The sequence below is a fragment of the Colobus angolensis genome, unplaced genomic scaffold, assembly GCF_000951035.1.
Source record: "Colobus angolensis palliatus isolate OR3802 unplaced genomic scaffold, Cang.pa_1.0 Scaffold278, whole genome shotgun sequence".
NCBI classification, from domain to species: domain Eukaryota; kingdom Metazoa; phylum Chordata; class Mammalia; order Primates; family Cercopithecidae; genus Colobus; species Colobus angolensis.
Window position 1 is genome coordinate 1,441,207 of NW_012116021.1, and position 19,888 is coordinate 1,461,094.

The 19,888-nt window shown below is 48.6% G+C and overlaps 1 protein-coding gene across 1 annotated transcript; it reads left to right on the forward strand.

Annotated features, from left to right (window-relative positions):
• Window positions 1–3,119: 3,119 nt before the first annotated feature.
• Window positions 3,120–14,994, forward strand: RLBP1 (retinaldehyde binding protein 1). Its single transcript, XM_011948318.1, has 9 exons — window positions 3,120–3,358; window positions 5,066–5,188; window positions 5,849–5,952; window positions 6,215–6,343; window positions 7,570–7,774; window positions 9,650–9,828; window positions 12,959–13,117; window positions 14,052–14,162; window positions 14,420–14,994. The coding sequence occupies exons 3-9, from the start codon at window positions 5,941–5,943 to the stop codon at window positions 14,576–14,578; spliced, it is 954 nt and encodes a 317-aa protein (XP_011803708.1). The 5' UTR covers window positions 3,120–3,358; window positions 5,066–5,188; window positions 5,849–5,940; the 3' UTR covers window positions 14,579–14,994.
• The last annotated feature ends 4,894 nt before the right edge of the window (window positions 14,995–19,888 follow it).

A 19,888-nucleotide genomic window follows, 5' to 3' on the forward strand; every position in this document is an offset into this window, starting at 1 on the left:
CAAAAAACAAACAAACAAACAAAGAAACAAAAATGGCCGGGCATGGTGGCTCCTGTCTGTAATCCCAGCACTTTGGGAGGCTGAGGCAGGTGGATCACCTGAGGTCAGGAGTTTGAAACCAGCCCAGCCAACATGGTGAAACCCGCCCAGGCGCGGTGGCTCAAGCTTGTAATCCCAGCACTTTGGGAGGCCGAGACGGGCGGATCACGAGGTCAGGAGATCGAGACCATCCTGGCTAACACAGTGAAACCTCGTCTCTACTAAAAAATACAAAAAACTAGCCGGGCGAGGTGGCGGGCGCCTGCAGTCCCAGCTACTCGGGAGGCTGAGGCAGGAGAATGGCCTAAACCCGGGAGGCGGAGCTTGCAGTGAGCTGAGATCCGGCCACTGCACTCCAGCCCAGGCGACAAAGCGAGACTCCGTCTCAAAAAAAAAAAAAGAAACCCTATCTCTACTAAAAATACACAAAAAAATAGCTGGGTGTGGTGGTGGGCACCTATAATCCCAGCTACTCAGGAGGCTGAGGCAGAAGAATTGCTTGAACCCGGGAGGCAGAGGTTGCAGTGAGCTGAGATTGTGCCACTGCACTCCCGCCTGGGTGACAGAGTGAGATTCTGTATCAAAAAAAAAAAAAAATTTAGTCGAATGTAGTGGTGCACTCCTGTGGTTTCAGCTACTTAGGAGGCTGAGGTAGGAAGATGGCTTGAGCTAGGGAGATCGAGGTTGCAGTGAGCCATAATCATGCCACTACACTCTAGCCAGGGTGAGAGAACAAAACCCAGTCTCAAAAAAAGAAACAGGCAAAATTAGCTCGTGTGTGTGTATGGGTATCTTTTTTTTTTTTCTTCAGAGGGAGTCTCACTCCATCACCCAGGCTGGAGTGTAGTTGTGTGATCTCAGCTCACTGCAACCTTCACCTCCGAGGTTCAAGTGATCCTCCTACCTCAGCCTCCTGAATAGATGGGATTACAGGTGCCTGCCACCACACCCAGCTAATTTTCGCTTTTTTTGCAGGGACTAGGTTTCACCATGTTGGCCAGGCTGGTCTCAAACTCCTGACCTCAAGTGATCCTCCCACCTTGGCCTCCCAAAGTGCTGGGATTACAAACTCTAATATATTTTTAACCCAATATATCACAAACGTGATCATGATAATTTCAGAACATTAAGCCTTATAAAAAGTGTTAATGAGATATTTTACATTATTTTGTTTGTACTAAGTCTTTAGGTACTTTATAGCACATCTCACTTGGGAGTCTAAATTCTTATGAGAAATACTTCATCACAAAATTTACAGTTGAAAAAAATAGGATCACACATCTAAGTTGTTCTAAACCTACTTACAAGTTTTCAAAAAACTGAATCCAGTATTAGTTTTTAAATTTACATTTAAGTTCATTAAAATCAAATAAATTTAAAAATGTGAGACTGGGCACAATGACTCACGCCTGTAATCCCAGCACTTTGGGAGGCCAAGTCAGTGTGATCACTTGAACTCAGGAGTTTGAGACTAGCCTGGCCAACATGTGAAACCCCATCTCTACTAAAAATACAAAAATTAGCCGGACGTGGTGGTGCACGCCTGTAATCCCAGCTCCTTGGGAGGCTGAGGCACAAGAATCACTTGTACCTGGGAGGCAGAGGTTGCAATAAGCTGAGATCGCACCACTGCACCCCAGCCTGGGCGACAGAGTGAGACTCTGTCCCCTGCCAGCCCCCACCAAAAATTTAGTTCTTGGGTCGTATTACCCCATTAAAAAAATTTTTTTTATAGTGAGACCCAATCTCTAGCATTACTCCATTGCAAATGATGAAAAGCTACATGTGGCTAGTGGCTACTGTATAAGACTAGACCGCCAGGAAGAAGAATGACATAAATGAAGGATCCCCAGCTCCACAGAGGACTTGGGACAGAAACAGCCCAAGACCCAGAGAGCAGCCAGAGTAGGAGCCCAGGGAAAGAGCTTTTGGAAACAAACAGCTCAAGGTGACTGAAGTGCACCCCAAGATCTAAGCACCAGGCATTGCAGCCTGCTCTGGAGGAAGGGCTCGGCAGGAAATGGGGAGGTGTGAAGAAATCCCAAACCTGTCAAAGTAGGAATGGGTGGAAAAGCAAGAACTATGTCCAGGGAAAATAAAAAAGCACTTCTGGGGTTGGATTCTGGAGAGTGACCTGTGCAGGGGAGCTTGACCTTGTCCTGGGCACCTCTAGGAGGCAAAATTAGGACCAAGGGTGGTCATTACAGGAAGCTGCTTGGGGCTCAAACCAACAATGAGTTTTTAAACAAGGAGAGTCCCCAGTAATGGAAACACGGAGCTTCCTGCCCTTGGAATCCTAGACGGAAAATGTTCTACAGGAATCACCTCCTCCTCATCCAGTGGAACAGCAAAACAGAGGCTGGGCAGGTACCTGTTGAGAGGCTGCAGAGGGGCTTCTTCCTGTATAAAGGGTTGGATAATACGTTCCCTCCAGTTAGGTGCCTATTGATTCTGTATTCGGAGTAATCGACCTTTCCAGGGGACTTATTAAGTGTCAGGCAGCTAAACCCCTGAAATAAGCACTTTACTGCCATTTCATCCACACTAAAGTCATGAGCCTGATCCTCTAGTTTTCTCCACTTCTTAGAGGAGAAGACTGAGCCACTGAGTTTTGAAGTCACGTCTCACGGCCAGAAGATGCTCCAGCGAGGCTTTACAAGTGGGCAGTCTGGTTCCGAGGCATGCCATTCGCTGCACCACACTGCCCAGAAGGAGGCTCAGCCTGTCTTGTCCTCTCCCTGCTTGGCCTTAACCAGCCACATTTCCCAACTGATTCCACTCACTGCAGAGGTGAAAACTACCATGCCAGGTCCTGCTGACTGGGAGAGGGGTGGGCAATAGGCCTGGATTTGCCGGAGCTTCCACTGTAGATGTAATCACATGTACAATTTCCCTTCACCTCTTGTTACCCTGGGGCGGGGGGAGGAGGGGTGCTCTCTCAGCAACCCCACCCTGGGATCTTGAGGAGAAAGAGGGCAGGGAAAAGAGGGAATGGGACTGGCCCAGATCCCAGCCCCACGACCGGGCTTCCACATGGCTGAGCAGGAACTCCAGAGCAGCAGCACACAAAAGAGGGCTTTGATGCGCCTCCAGCCAGGCCCAGGCCTCTCCCCTCTCCCATCTCTCTCTGGGTCTTCCTTTGCCCCACTCTGGGCCTCCTGTGAGCCCGATTTAACGGAAACTGTGGGCGGTGAGAAGTTCCTCATGACACACTAATCCCAACCTGCTGACTGGACCACGCCTCCAGCAGAGGCAACCTCTAGAGCTCCAGGACATTCAGGTACCAGGTGGCCCCAAGGAGGAGCTGCCGACCTGGCAGGTAAGTCAATACCTGGGGCCTGCCTGGGCCAGGGAGCCCAGGACTGGGGTGAGGACTGAGGGGAGCAGGGAGACCACATCCCAAGCTGCCTGTAAAACTGAAACCACCTGGCCATTCTCCATGTTGAGCCAGACCAACTTGATGGCAGATTTAGCAAATAAAAATATGGGACACCCAGTTAAATGTGAATTTCAGATGAACAGCAAATACATTTTCAGTATTAAAAAAGTTCACATGTAGGCCAGGTGCAGTGGCTCACGCCTGTAATCCCAGCACTTTGGGAGGCCAAAGCGGGCAGAACACCTGAGGTCAGGAGTTCAAGACCAGCCTGGCCAACATAGAGAAACCCTGTCTCTACTAAAAATACAAAAAATTATCTGGGCATGGTGGTGGGCACCTGTAGTTCCAGCTACTCAGGAGGCTAAGGCAGGAGAATCGCTTGAACCTGGGAGGCAGAGGTTACAGTGAGCTGAGATCGCACCATTGCACTCCAGCCTGGGCAACAAGAGCGAAACTCTATCTCAGAAAAACAAACAAACAAACAAACAACAACAACAACAACAAAAAGTTCACATTTAACTGGGCATTCTGTATTTTCATTGGCAACCTGAGATGGCAGGGAACAGCATTGGTATGGTGCAAGTGATAGGCATTTTTTCATTGTGTACAGCTTGTAAATCAGTATTTTTAAAACTCAAAGTTAACAGCTTGGGCATATTTAGAAAAGAGTTGGGGGACGGACTTGAACCCTGTATTCCTAAGATCTAGAATCTCGTTCTGATGGTCTCCACAACTGGCCGGGGGTGTCCAGTCACTGTCCCTCTTGTCTGGGCTCCCCAGGGCCTCTCCATTTCCATTCCTGTTCCAGCAAAATCCAACTGACAGCACAGCAGCATTTCAGTCTGTCTATCTCTGTGCCCACCTATCTGGACGTCTATCAGCCAGAAAGATGGCTTAGATTTGGTTCCTGTGGGTGGATTATGGCCCCCAGAACTTCCCTGTGCTTGCTGGGGCTGTGGAGTGGAAGGAGCAGGAAATGGGGGACCCTCAGATACTCTTTGGGGGCCCTCCAAGTCTCTTTGTGCAAGTTAGGGTAATGATCAATATGGAGCTAAGAAAGAGAAGGGGAACTATGTTTTAGAACAGGACACTGTGCCAGGAGCATTGCAGAAATTATATGGTTTTCGTGACAGTTCTTTTTGGTAGGTACTTTATTATCCTCAGTTTGCAGATGAGGAAACTGAGACCCAGAAAGGTTAAATAACTTGCTAGAATCACACAAGTCATAACTGACAAAGCCTGATTCAAACCCAGGTCTCCCTAACCTTTAAGGTTTCTATGATGCCAGCTCTCCTAGGGAGTTTGTCTGCAGATGTCTTGGCTCTAGGTGTCAAACAAAGACTTGGTGTCAGGCAGGCATAGGTTCAAGTCCCAGCTCTGTCACTTACCAATTGTGACTAGCTGATTCAACTGACCATGGAACCTGGTCACAGGTAGGAGCAGGATGGTGAAAGGTTCCTGAAGGCACTTAGGCAGGACATTTAGGCAGGAGAGAAAACCTGGAAACAGAAGAGCTGTCTCCAAAAATACCTACTGGGGAAGCAGGTTGTCATGTGGGCCATGAATGGGATCTGTTCTGGCAATCAAGCATTACTTATGTGTCCATTATTTAACTACATCTCTTAACCCTTCCATCCTACTTGACAGGGAACAACCAAGACTGAGGTTAAATCACACAGCCTGCAAGTGGAAGAGAAGAACTCGAACCCAGGTCCGACTTTTGCGCCACAGCAGGCTGCCTCTTGGTGCTGACAGGAAGTCACAACTTGGGTCTGAGTCCTGATCCCTGGCTATTTTTTGGCTGTGTTACCTTGGACAAGTCACTTATCCCCCCTCCTCTGTTTCCTCCTATGTAAAATGGGAATAATAATGCTGACCCTGGGTCTGAGAGAGTAGATTTGAAAGTACTTAGTGCATCACAAAGCACGGAACACACTTCCAGTTTCACGGTTATGTACTTATGTAACTGGTCATCACCCATCTTGAGAACGAATGCATTGGGGAAAGGGCCATCCACTAGGCTGTGAAGTTTCTGAGGGACCCCTTTGGCCTGGAGAAGGACGGCCACAGGAGAGAGGAGAGATTGCCTTACCTGCAGTGATCGTGTCATTGAGAATAGGGCCAGATTCTTTTTTTCCTGGCAGGGCCAACTTGTTGTAATATCTGAGGACTGAGCTATTTGTGTCTGTGCCTTGTCCAAACAGTGTTTCCCAAAGTGTAGCCCAAGAACCATCTCCCTCAGAGCCACCAGGAAGTGCTTTAAATTGCAGGTTCCTAGGCCCCAGCCTGCACCTTTAGAGTCAGAATCGTGGAAGTTGGGGCCCAGGCACCTGCATTTCTAACAAATGCCTTGGGTGATTCTGATGCAATTGAAAGTTTGAGATCCACTGTTCTGAGACCATAACAAAATGGTTTTTCTAACCCCTGTAGCCCTGACTTCCTAAAGGGGCCGACTGGAGAGGCCAGGACAGAGAAAGCAGATCCCTTCTTTTTTCAAGGACTCTGTGTCTTCCAGAGGCAATATGTCAGAAGGGGTAAGTACCGTGTCCTCCAGGGCTCCCCTCCACCCACCTTCCCTCGCTTCCCTCTCCCTCCCTCCTCACTTCTCTATCTTCTGCTCTGCCCAGGAATATAGGCACACACTCATATAACCTCGGTGTGGGTCCTGACCCCCACAAAAGGAGGAGGCTTAACAATGACCTTGGGAAAAAAAATTAAATGTCTGAACAGGCCCATTCCCATAGCTGGCTTAGGCTGATGGGGTTGGCTGTTCCTGTTTTTCCTTTCTTTGCCCAGGTGGGCACGTTCCGCATGGTACCTGAAGAGGAACAGGAGCTCCGTGCCCAACTGGAGCAGCTCACAACCAAGGACCATGGACCTGTCTTTGGCCCGTGCAGCCAGCTGCCCCGCCACACCTTGCAGAAGGTGAGGTGGATGACAGTGCGGGGAGGAGCAGCCTAGGGAGGCAACATGAGGGGAACATGACCGCATTCTCTGTTCTGTGAAAGGGTCTAGCCCTGGCACTCCAGATCATCCTGGACCTGATAGACTGGCCTTTTCTAGGGTCCTTCCTGGTGGTCACGGCTATGGCAGCAACTGGGTTGACCAGACACTCAGCCAGGCTAGCCCAACCCAAGACTACAGCCCAGAGCCTTAGAACTAGGGCCCTCTAAACTAGACTTAATATGAGGAGCATTGGTTTGGAAATGGCCCCAGGGAACAAGCATCCAAATGCTGCCCCTGCTAGACAGGCAAGAGACGTGAGTTCCAGAACCAGACCTACTTTCAGCTTGCTGTGTGACCTTGAGCAGATTGCTTTCCATCTCTGGGTCTTGCCCTCTGTACCTGTGAAAGACGGTTGGTGGACTAGCTCAGAGATGATCAGACTGTGCTCTGTGGAGGCTGACAGAGCTGTCTTAGGGCTGCTGGGGAGGATGAGAAGTGGCTGAACTGAGCCTGGGCTCCCAGCTTCCATCTCTGCTTCCTTGGGCATCTCAAGGGAAAGGTGCTATTAGCTCCTTCACACTTTACTCCCCCTCCTTTCCCTTCCCTCCAGAGAGCTGTCTGAGGTGCACAGAGGAGTTCTGACCCAGCAGAGGGGAGCAATGTGAGGCTCTGGGCAGGAGGCAGGCTGCCATCTGCTGGAGAGCTGAGTTTTTGAAAAAATCAGAATCAAGCCTGGGAGGCAGCAGAGTGAAGTGATGAAAAGAGGAGTCCCAGCTCCACTCCTTTCTCTCTGGGTGACCTTGAGCAAGAATATCTTCACCTTTATGAGCCTCAGTCTGCTCATGTGAGAGATAGGGATAAGAACACCAACCATGATGGTCTGTGGCAGATTGAAAAACACAATGCATTTAAGGGACTTAGGTTGCTAGGCAAAGGCTCAGTGAGTGTAGGCAGTCATTTTTAGAAACATTTAGACTGTTGGCCATATTCTGCAAATATCCAGGATGAACAGTTTGACCGAATTCTCTCCACACACAACAATCTCAGGTGTTGCCAGTACAGATGCTGCCCCTGGGGCAGAAGAGCAAGGGGTGCGGCTGCAGACCTCTGAGCCCCCTCAGCTTTGGCAGGAGACTCATCACCTGCGTGTCCTACCCCTCACCCGCACCTAAGTCTAACTTCATGCACACCCCACCCTGTTCCAGGCCAAGGATGAGCTGAATGAGAGAGAGGAGACCCGGGAGGAGGCAGTGCGAGAGCTGCAGGAGATGGTGCAGGCGCAGGCGGCCTCGGGGGAGGAGCTGGCCGTGGCCGTGGCGGAGAGAGTGCAAGAGAAGGACAGCGGCTTCTTCCTGCGCTTCATCCGCGCGCGAAAGTTCAACGTGGGCCGTGCCTATGAGCTGCTCAGAGGTGAGGCCCGCGCTGAAGGGACGGCTCTGAGAGGACGGGAGGCCATGAGGATGGTATCCACTCTCACCCAGGCACTGAAGAGGCCCGCTTCCATACCGTGGGCGAGTCTGTTTCTCTGAGCCGCCATATCCTTACTTGTAAAGTGGGTCAGCTCTGACAACGAATGAACGAATGAATGAATGAATGAATGAAGTGTGTCAGGAGCAGATTCCTAGAGGTCTGAGTCCTCCCAACTCTCTCTCAGTCTTAGGATTCAATGAGTAAAACTTGGGTACCCCATTTGGTTGACGAGGGGAGGAGTTTCCCCTCCAGAACCCCACCATGAGAACCTAAGCTTTGGCTCTGGAATGCTGCAGGAAGGTGGATAGTGCCTCGCTGAAGGCAGTTACCTAAGCCCTATGTGCAGTGGAACTGAAGATGGTGTCAGACCTGGGAATGAGCCCCGGGGACAGAACTGCCCTGGCACTGCTGGCTGGATGAAGACAGGATGCCTCAAGAAATCATCGGTGGGATGCGGTGGCTCACGCCCATAATCCCAACACTTTGGGAGGCTGAGGTGGGCAGATCATCTGAGCTTGGGAGTTCGAGACCAGCCTGACCAACATGGAGAAACCCCATCTCTACTAAAAATACAAAACTAGCCAGGCGTGGTGGTGCATGCCTGTAATCTCAGCTACTTGGGAGGCTGAGGCAGGAGAATCACTTGAACCTGGGAGGCGGAGGTTGCAGTGAGCTGAGATCATGCCATTGCACTCCAGCCTGGGCAACAAGATCAAAACTCCATTTCAAAAAAAAAAAGGGGGTCCCTCAAGAAATCAAATCTTAGGCACTGGTGGAGGGAAATGGGGTCTGAGCAGACCCTCTGCAGGCTAATGATTTTCCTTTTCTTACTTCTTCCTTCTCCAAATGGTAATTCAGGGCCATGCTGTGCCAAGAACTGTTTTAGGCCAAGGGATGCAGTGGACACAAAACAGACAAGAGTTCCCTGTCCTGGTGGGACTTTTATTCTAATGGTGGAAACGATACATCCGATAAATAAAGTAAAATTATATAGGGTTAAATAATGGTAAGGAATAAGGAAAGAAATTAAGGAGGTGGATATAAAGTCTTGAGGGGTTGAAGTTTTAGATAAAGTGGCCAAGGAAGTCCCAGTGCAAAGGGAATTTTTGAAGAAAAGCCCAAAGGAAATGAGATATCTGTGGGGAAGAGCAGCCGGGGCAGAGGGAACAGCAAAGACAGAGGCCGGGGGGTGGGAGGGGCCCGGAGTATTCCAGAGCAGTGAGTGAGTTGACGTGGCAGTCTCTCGGCAGATGTGCCCAGCTCCTCGAGGGGCTCAAGTTTGGTGGTGCAGGCCACAGAGGTGGGGAACTGCTCAGGATGGGTAAGGATGGAGTTTGTGGACTGTAAAGGTGCTGCTGAAATCAGGAAGGGCTCTGCGTCCTGCTTGGGGTTTGGATTCTCCTTGGGAGCTTCTCCCCAGCCCTGTGCACACCTCACCACTCAGCTTATCCTGTGCCCTGTGCCTTGTCCCCATGGGGAAGAAAATAACAAGTAATGCTTATCCTCATATTTAGGACTATGCCTCATGTTTGCACAAGCTTATGATGATGTTTACACCTTGAATCATTTGGTTGCCACAACAATTTGGTGAGATAGGCCACTATCTAGACTATCTAGAATAGATAGGCCAGTATCGAGATCCCATTTTTTGGAGAGGCAACATGGGGCTCAGATAGGTTGAGTAGCCAGCTCAGTCACACATAGGACATATGTGGAAGAGCCAGGCAGGAGGCCAGGTCTCTGAGTCCCACTAGGTGGGATGGGGTAGGGCTGGGATGGCTCCCTGAGGGGTTTCCTCTGCTCTCCTTCCTCCAGGCTATGTGAATTTCCGGCTGCAGTACCCTGAGCTCTTTGACAGCCTGTCCCCAGAGGCTGTCCGCTGTACCATTGAAGCTGGCTACCCTGGTGTCCTCTCTAGTCGGGACAAGTATGGCCGAGTGGTCATGCTCTTCAACATTGAGAACTGGCAAAGTCAAGAAATCACCTTCGATGAGGTTAGTGGGGGCTTGCCTGGCTCCCACCCCATGGGTTGGGTTCCCTCCCTCAACCCTGGCCTCTACTGGGCCCTCATTTCTGGTTCCCCAGGAGGCAAGGTCTGTAGAGGGGGAAAGGTGGGCAGCCACCTGCCACCAAGCCCTTTCCAGGCAGGGAGAGAAGTCCTAGGATGTGCCAGGGCAGCTGGAAAACCCAGCAGTTTTGCAGGTGGGGCTTGATGGTCAATAACACATGGCTCTTCCTGGGTATCCCAGCCAAGTGCCAAGCGGAGGTAACAGCTGTGTGCCACAAGCTGGGGGCTGCCCTGCCAAATGCTAAAAGCTGAGAGCAACAGAGAGAACAGGGATTAGTGGACTATAGGCTGGAAGAGATTCTGGAAAGCACAGGTTCCAGTCTATTTAGGAGCCAGAGTTCTTTGTGCTTATATATGTACACAATTTTGCTTGTCTGAGCCATTAAGGGGGCTGCCCCAAGTGGGGGAATTAGGGTTTGTCTTGGGAGAGCTTCGGCATGTGCCACTGAGCCTGAAAAATATTCCTTTAATTTAAAAAAAAAAAAAAACTGCTACAAACTTATTTTATTTTATTTATTTTTGAGATGGAGTCTCGCTGTAGTCACCCAGACTGGAGTGCAGTGGCATGATCTTAGCTCACTGCAACCTCCTCCTCCTGGGTTCAAGTGATTCTCACGCCTCAGCCTTCCAAGTAGCTGGGATTACAGGGATGCGCCACCATGCCCCGCTAATGTTTGTATTTTCAGTAGAGACGTGGTTTCACCATGTTGGCCAGGCTGGTCTCGAACTCCTGAGCTCAAGTGATCTGCCCACCTCGTCCTCCCAAAGTACTGGGATTACAGGCATGAGACACCGCACCTGGCCCAAACTAATTTTAGATAATGCTATCTAGTTGTGCCAACACAATTTATTAAAAAGTCCATCTTTTTTCAATGACTTCAAATGCCATCTTTATCGTATTTTATATTTTCATATGTACTTGGTCTCTTTCTGGACTTTCTATTCTGTTCCATTGGCCTCTTTATCTATTCATACTCCAATATCATACTGTTTTGATGATAGGGATTTTGTGGCATGTTTGATCTGTTAGGGCTAGTTTTGTCCTTACTGCTCTGCTTTTTGGGGGGCTTTTCTAGCTACTTCTACATGTTCATTTTCTCCTATGATCTATGATTTAGAATTAATTTGTCTAGCTTTAGGAGAAATATTAGGAGTATGTTTTTGGGGATAATATTAAACATAAATAATGAGCTTGGGGAGAACTGGCTTCTTTCAGAATGTCACATTCTTGGCCAGTTGTCCTATCCACAAATGTGAGATGCCTTCTGTTTTATTCAAGTCAACTTTCGAGTTTTCAGGAGTGTTTTAAAGGTTTCTTCATAAGCTATGATTGTGCCATTGCACTTCAGCTGGGGGGACAGAGAGAGACTCTGTTTCTGAAAAATAAAAAGTTTTTAAAATTTTTTCCTCACAATGTCCTGCACAGTTCTCATTAAATTTGTCTTAGGTATTAATTTTGTTGTCATTGCTAAAAATGGGGCTCCTTCTTCCATTATATCTTATAGTTGGTTATTGTTTGTATAAATGAAGGTTATTGTTTTTGTTTTTTAATTGTATATCCCCCTATTTTACTGAACTGTTTTAAAATTTATGTTAGTTTTATAATGGATTCTCTGGGGTCTTCTAAGTATACTATAATACTATCTGTAAGTAGAGGAGATAGTTTTTCTTTTCCCTTTCCACTTCTCATGCCCCTGATTTTTTTTTTTTAAACAAATTGATTGTATTGGTTGGTACGTTCAACATAGAATTAAATGGTGGCAGAGATGGTGAAATCCTTATCTAATTCCTGATCTTAGTAAGGATGCCTGTAGTGTTTTCCCATTAAATAAGACACAGGCTGTAGAGCTGAAGCACACACCTGCGTATCTGTGTGTATTACAAAAGAGACTTAAATATATATTTTTTCTTATTACATAAGTGATATCTACTCATTTTAGAAAATACAAAAAATTGGCTGGGCGCAGTGGCTCATGCCTGTAATCCCAGCACTTTGGGAAGCCGAGGCAGGTGGATTACCTGAGGTCAGGAGTTCGAGACCAGCCTGGCCCACATGGTGAAACCCTGTCTCTACTAAAAATATAAAAATTAGCCAGGCGTGGTGGCAGGCACTTGTAATCCCAGCTACTCAGGAGACTGAGGCAGGGGAATCATTTGAACCCATGAGGCGGAGGTTACAGTGAGCTGGGATGACACCACTGCACTCCAGCCTGGGCGACACAGCAAGACTCCACCTCAAAAAAAAAAAAATTACAAACAAATTTAAAATGATTTGCAATTCTACTACCCAGAGAGCTCTAGATTGACATCCTTTCCATCTTTTTATATGTGTATGCACACACATACACACACGTGCACACACATTTTTCTTTTTTTTTTTTTTGAAACAGAGTTTTGACACAGGTTGGAGTGCAGTGGCATGATCTTGGCTCACTGCAACCTCTGCCTCCCAAGTTCAAGTGATTCTCTTGCCTCAGCCTCCCAGAGTAGCTGGGATTACAGGTGCCTGCCACCACGCTTGGCTAATTTTTTTGTATTTTTAGTTGAGACAGGGTTTCACCATGTTGGCCAGGCTGATCTTGAATTCTTGACCTCAGATGATCCACCCACCTCGGCCTCCCAAAGTGCTAGGATTACAGGCATGAGCCACCATGCCCAGCTCACACATTTTTCTTATAATAATGGTATTATATTCTACAATAATATATCATGCACATTTTCCTGTATTATTAGCCTTCCATATTGTTTTTAATTGTTCCAGAGCATTCCATGGCATAAATGTACCTTAATTTCACCAGTTCCCATTGTTGGACGTTTAGGTTGTCTCCAATGTTCCCACTATTGTAAGAGTACTGGGATAAACCTTCTGGCCTCTAACCATGGATGTGACATTCAAGCTTATTTTCTTGGTATACATTCGCAGAAGTGGAATGTCTGAGATCAAAGCCTGCAGCAATGAAGAATGAAGAATGTACCAATTAGCTCTCCCCTCAGGACCTCAAGCCTTAATTATTGTTGCGGGTTAGGTCTTACAGCCTGTTCTCTCTGTGCCCAAGATCTTGCAGGCATATTGCTTCATCCTGGAGAAGCTGCTGGAGAATGAGGAAACTCAAATTAATGGATTCTGCATCATTGAGAACTTCAAGGGCTTTACCATGCAGCAGGCTGCTAGTCTCCGGACTTCAGATCTCAGGAAGATGGTGGACATGCTCCAGGTGAGGCTTAGAGCTCTGTCCCACAGGAGCCTCCCACAGCTGGGGAGGCTGAGAGGCTGGGCCTCCTTTCATGGTGCTTGCAGGGACCTGAGAATTTAGACCACCTCATGCCATAAAGAGCAGTGCCAGTCACAGTCCTAACCACAAGCACTTGCATAGTGATTGACAGTTTGCCAAGTATTCACTTTCATTTTTCCATTGACTCCTTGAGAGCATTCTTTCCCTCCTTCCCTGCTTCATTTTTCAAACCTGGAAACGAAGGCTCAGAGATTTAAGTGACATCTCAAGGTCACACAGCAATCAAGTGGCAGAGGCCAGACTTGAACCTGCATCTTCTGACCTGTAATCCCATGTTGTCTGTCCACATATGTCGCACTGCCTCTCTTTGAATGTGGATTCACCTCAAGAAAGGGATATCACTAGCCCTCTGATAATTCACTCCTATATATGCTGACATGTCAGGAGTCCTTTCTTAGAGCCATCTTGGATCTGCTCCGTGTATTTGGGAAAGGAGGGGTGGGAGGTGGAAGTCGTGGGAGGGGCTGATGGACAATGACAGATGATAAGAGTGTTCCTGTGGTTTGTAATAGTTTGCAATCCCTTCGGCAGGCAAGTGGGTTTGAAAAAACTCACCAAAAGGCCAAGAAAGGCTACTTTCATTTGTTGACCTAATTCCTGGTTTTATTTGCATCAGCAGGGAGAGGGTTGGGTCATATGAATCTTGGGGCTTCCTCCCTGCAGTCTGGGCCACAGTAAAGCCAGGGATCCCTAGTTGCTGGCCTGGAAATAGGACCTTCAGTGGGCCCTTCTCCAGGGCAGCCCTGTGATGTTGGACAAGTCTGTTCTATGCCATGAGGAGAGGCAGCAGGGAATGAGTGGGAGCCTCAGAGGTCATCAGGGCCATGGGGAATGGGATGTCTCTCTGTCACTGCAGGATTCCTTCCCAGCCCGGTTCAAAGCCATCCACTTCATCCACCAGCCATGGTACTTCACCACCACCTACAATGTGGTCAAGCCCTTCTTGAAGAGCAAGCTGCTTGAGAGGGTGAGTACATGGGCCGCCCAGACAATGAGACAAGAGGGCCGAGGGTGGGGCCCCATCTGAGCCCTCCTCACACTCTACCATGGTCCTGAGCTACGCGGATCCCACTGACACCCAATATGGAGACCTGCGGAGAGGGGTGTCGCCAGGCAAAGATTGCACATGATGGGGCTTTGTTCTCCTGCCCCTTTCCTTCCTCAACCCTCCTCCTTAGGGCACCTCCTCCTGCTCAGCTCTCTCTCTCCCTTGCTTCCCTGCAGGTCTTTGTCCACGGAGATGACCTCTCTGGTTTCTACCAGGAGATTGATGAGAACATCCTGCCCTCTGACTTCGGGGGCACACTGCCCAAGTATGATGGCAAAGCTGTTGCTGAGCAGCTCTTTGGCCCCCAGGCCCAAGCTGAGAACACAGCCTTCTGAAAACATCTCCTGCCAGCTGAACTGTAGTTAGAATGCCTGGGCCTCTCCTCAACTGTCCTGGACCCAAGGCTAGGAAAGGGCTGCTTGAGATGACTGTGGTCCCCCCTTAGACTCCCTAAGCCTGAGTGACCTCAGATGTCACCCTGTTCTCAAGGTGGGGGATGGGGAATAAAGGAGGGGGAATTCCCTTGAACAAGAAGAACTGGGGGTAGTTATATTTCCAGCCGCCCTTGAAGCTTTAAGACAGTGATTTTTGTGTGAGGTTGTATTTCAAAGACTCTAATTCGTTTTCTCAATCATTTCCTTTGTAACAGAGTTTTACGACTTAGAGTCTGTGAAAACAGGCAAGGAGCCTGGGTTAAAATATCCCCCTACTCCTAGCAAAAATGCAATAAAAGAAGATGAAAGAGGGAGGACATATGTTCAAATGATTTGGCAAACACAGCAGTCCTGGTGGCCTCTGGGCAGGCTAGGGGTTTTCCACACAGAATTCCAGGGTGGAAGAGGCCTGGAAGTGGCTTCATTCAGGGGTGGCCTGCTCCCTTTAGTGAGGTACAGTCTGACCTGTGTGGGATGGTCAGGAACTTGGACCTCTTTCCAGGGTGGCAGTCACGTTCCCTCCATCTGTCTGGGAGAGGGGATCTCTCCAACAAACGCTGTCTCCTGCAGTCCCCTTGCCTGGATGGACGGATCTACTTAGATCCATAGGTGGCATCTTCTCTGAGCTCACTCAGTCCTCAAGTTATAGAGTTAAAGCTCTTTTTGTCTTCACTCTCAGGCACTTTACAGTGATGAACTTACACTTTCCAAATCTGCGTGTTTTTTTTTTTTTTTTTTTTTTTTTTGAGACAGGGTCTCACTTGTCACCCAGGCTGGAGTGCAGTGGTGCTATCATAGTTCACTGCAACCTCAAACTCCTGGGCTCAGGCAAGCCTCCTGCCTCAGCCTACTGAGTAGCTGGGACTACAGGCACATGCCACTGCACCCAACTAATTTTTTACATTTTTTTTTTTTTTTTTTGTAGAGATAAGGTTCTGGCTGTACTGCCCAGGCTAGTCTTCAGCTCCTGGCTTCAAGCCATCCTTCCACCTCAGCCTCTCAAAGTGCTGGGATTATAGTTGTGAGCCACCATGCCTGGCCCAAATCTGCATATTTTGACAAATACAAATGCTTTCCTTCTATGGAGTTGGCTTTCCTCAAGTGCTTGATGATTTTCGGGTGTGTGCTCATTTCTGTAGGTGAGAATCCCTGTTAGATGCCGTTTGCTGAGCATGCTGTTCCCTCTTGGGGAAGTGCTGGCTTCTTCTGGGCATGCGTCTCCTAAGCACTGACAGATACTTTTTCTAAGATGCTACACTCATTTTCCCACATGGAAGCAGACACTGGCTGGCTAGTGGCAGTAGGTGAGGCCTTGTTGTTCCCACCAAGGTGTCCCAGTCGTCAATCAACCCAAGACTTGTCTGCTCTTGCCTGTAGGATCACCTCCATTCTTTGCAGGTATGAAGCACCCTAAGTGCTACACCTACCTTTTGGGGCAGGATATTCCAACCGTTTTCTGGACTATGGATTCAATTCAGTCCTGTCTGCTTTCACACCTTTGGGAATTTCTCTGATCCACTGAGAGTTCTCTTTCTTGCTTTTCAGTGAGGCTGTGTACATGTTCCTGTATATGTCAATGTATATATATGTGTGTGTGGGTATATATATATATATATGCACTTATTTCTTACATACTTTCTTTCACTACTACGGTTTGTAGTGTATGCTCATTACCCAAGAAACTTCCTTCTTTATAACATTCACAGTCAACAATCCATGGTCATAAAATCCATGAAAACGAAAATGGTATTTACATAGGACTCCTAGGCTGGAGGAGGAATCATAGCAAATTATTATGGGCAGAAGGGTAGAAGATCAACCAGTGAGGATTTTGTCCCAAAAGTTGAGGCTTCCTTTTTGCAAACCAAATCTCAGATGGAACCTTGGTATTTAAACCTAAAATGGGCAGGCACGTGGCTCACGCCTATAATCTCAGCACTTTGCAGGGCCAAGGCAGGAAGATTGGGAGTTTGAGAACAACCTGGGCAACATGGTGAAACCTCTACAAAAAACACACAATTTAGTTGGGCATGGTGGTGCACGCCTGTAGTCCCCACTACTCAGGAGGCTGAGGTGGGAGGATCACCTGAGCCCAGGAAGTCGGGGCTGCAGTTAGCCATGCACTCCAGCCACTGCACTCCAGCCTGGACAACAGAGGGACACCCTGTATCAACAAAACAAAACACAACACCAACTTAAAAGAGTGAAGCTGCTCTGGTAGAAGGAGCCTCACCCTGAGAGATGGCTTAGGAACATCTGGAGCTAAGAAGGTATTTCAAGTACGAGAACTGTCAATGGTGCTTTGGGGTCCTGTGAGAAAGGAATAGAGACTAGCGTTTGCCAAGGTGGAGGGCACTGGTGACCCACGTGGAGGTGTTGATGGAAGGAGGTGGTGATGCGGCTGAATTAAGTAATTAAAAGGAATGGATATTTTTGGTCAGGCATGGTGGCTCATGCTTGTAATCCCAGCACTTTGGGAGGCCAAGGTGGGCAGATCACTTGAGGTCAGGATTTGAGACCAGCTTGGCCAACATGGTAAAACCCCATCTCTACTAAAAATACAAAAATTAGCCAGGCGTGGTGGTGGGGACCTGTAATCCCAGCTACTTGGGAGGCTAAGGCAAGAGAATTACTTGAACCCAGGAGGGGAGGCTTCAGTGAGCCGAGATCATGCCATTGTACTCCAGCCTGGACGACAGAAGGAAACTCTGTCTCAAAACAAGCAAACAAACAAACAAAAACAACAACAAAAAAAATTAGCTGAGCTTGGTGGCGGGAACCTGTAATCCCAGCTACTTGGGAGGCTGAGGCAGGAGAATTGCTTGAACCCAGGAGGTGGAGGTTGCAGTGAGCCGAGATCGTGCCACTGCACTCCAGTCTGGGTGACAGAGCGAGACTCCGTCTCAAAAAAGAAAGAAAGAAAAAAAGAATGGATATCTTTTACGTTTTCATGATATAGTTCTAATTGTTCCTCAAGACCTGGGTCCCAAGTCTGAGGGAAACACTGGTTGATCCCTGTCCACTGACTCCCATCTTCCCCCGAGCCCCGAGCTGCCAGGTGCCCTCCTGGACACAGCCCAGGCCCACTCTGAATTTGTGGCAGCTCTAAATATATAAATGAAATCAGGCACATGCTGAGCAGAAGACTCTTGGGGCAGCCTTAGCTCCTACTCAAACCCAAATGGGATGCTGGGGTCGTCCCTAAGGTCAGCAGGGCTTGGGCCTTAGCTCATGGACCCCGTCTGATAAGAAAACTCAGTGGCTTTCTGAAGAAGAAGCCACAGGGTTGGGATCCCGTGAGCCGGTTCTGACTGTGTGCTCGCGCTGCCCCCTGCTGGCCGTGCCCTGACATTGCCCCTCCAGGGACAAGCTGGGCAGGAGGGTTAGCTGGGTGGGCTGCGCCCGACCTTGCCCGAGAAGGTGGTTCCACTTTTGGGAAAACATGTTTGAAGACCACCAATGTTAAAATCTAACGTGCTCAGCCTCACAAAATCCCAACTGCCTATGTGTGTGATTCCTACAAATGGCCCCCACATTATTGGAGAGAGACAATAAAATACTCTTTTGAAGGCCACCAGCTATAGGAAGGGGAACGACAAAATATGAATTTTATGACAACCATTTGGTGCCCATAACAACTTCCTTTCTGGAGACATCTGGTTTTTTTTTTTTGTTTTGTTTGTTTGTTTCTTTTTTTTTTTTTTTTGAGACGGAGTTTTGCTCTTGTTGCCCAGGCTGGAGTGCAATGGTGAGATCTCAGCTCACCACAACCTCCGTCTCCTGGGTTCAAGCGATTCTCCTGCCTCAGTCTCCCAAATAGCTGGGATTACAGGCATGCGCCACCACGCCCAGCTAATTTTGTATTTTTAGTAGAGACAGGGTTTCTCCGTGTTGGTCAGGCTGGTCTCAAACTTCTGACCTTAGGTGATCCTCCCGCCTCAGCCTCCCAAAGTGCTGGGATTACTGGCATGAGCCACTATGCCCGACCCTTTCTGGGGACATCTGGGATGAGGCAGGGATTCTGCCTTATCAAAGTAATTTGAGAGTTGGAAGGTTGCAGCGATGCATTTCTGCCATGCTAATGTGGTCGTTGGGAGAATGCAGACAGCAGAGTCTGGAGGCAATTTCATCAAGCTGTGGGTGGAGGTCTCAGGAAGGAAACTGGCGCCAGCTTCAGAGAGCCTCTCAATGAGATTGGCCACTGCCTCGGGTTTACCCAGGGGAAAGTGGAGGAGGTTAGTGCTGCCTAGGTTTACCCAGGGTTTACCCAGGGGAAAGTGGAGGAGGTTAGCAAAGCCTTACTGGAAGAGGTATACCTTTCTCTTAACTCAAGCTAGCAGGGAAGGAGGTGAAGTGGACCACTGCTGATCCTTCTTTTTTTTTTTTTTTTTTTTTGAGATGGAGTCTCACTCTGTCACCCAGGCTGGAGTGCAATGGTGTGATCTTGGCTCACTGCAACCTCTGCCTCCCAGCTTAAAGCGATTCTCCTGCCTCAGCCTCCCGAGTAGCTCGGATTACAGGTGCATGCCACCACACTCGGCCAATTTTTGTATTTTTAGTAGAGATAGGGTTTCACCATATTGGCCAGGCTGGTCTCGAACTCCTGACCTCAGGTGATCCATCCTCAGGTGATCCAATCCCAAAGTGCTGGGATTACAGCTGTGAGCCACCATGCCTGGCCTCTGATCCCACTTTCTGTTGGGGGCTTGGCTCTGGAGTTTAGGAAGCTCAGAAGTGTCAGATCTGGAAGCCTGTGGGATCTCCTGGAGCCTCACTATTCAAAGGGTGGTCCAAGGAGGGCTGGACCTTAGAGCTCCCAAGCTCCAAGGCCACATCTCAGACATGCTGCATCAGAATCTGCATTTTTAACAAGACCCCCAGGGGACTGCACATTAAACAACCAATCAGGCCAGGCACCGTGCCTCACACCTGTAAGCTCAACACTTTGGGAGGCTGAGGCAGGAGGACTGCTTGAGGCCAGGAGTTCAATACCAGCCTGAGCAACACAGCAAGACTCTGTTCCTATAAAAAAAAATCAGCCAAATGCAGTGTAGTTTTAGCTGCTAGAGGCTGAGGCAGGAGGGTCTCAAGTCTGGGAGTTCAAAGCTGCCTGAGCCATGATCACACTACTGCTCTCCTATTAATAATGGAACACAGTGAGACCCTGAGAGAGGGGGGAGAGAGAGAGAGGAGAGAGAGAGAGAGAGAGAG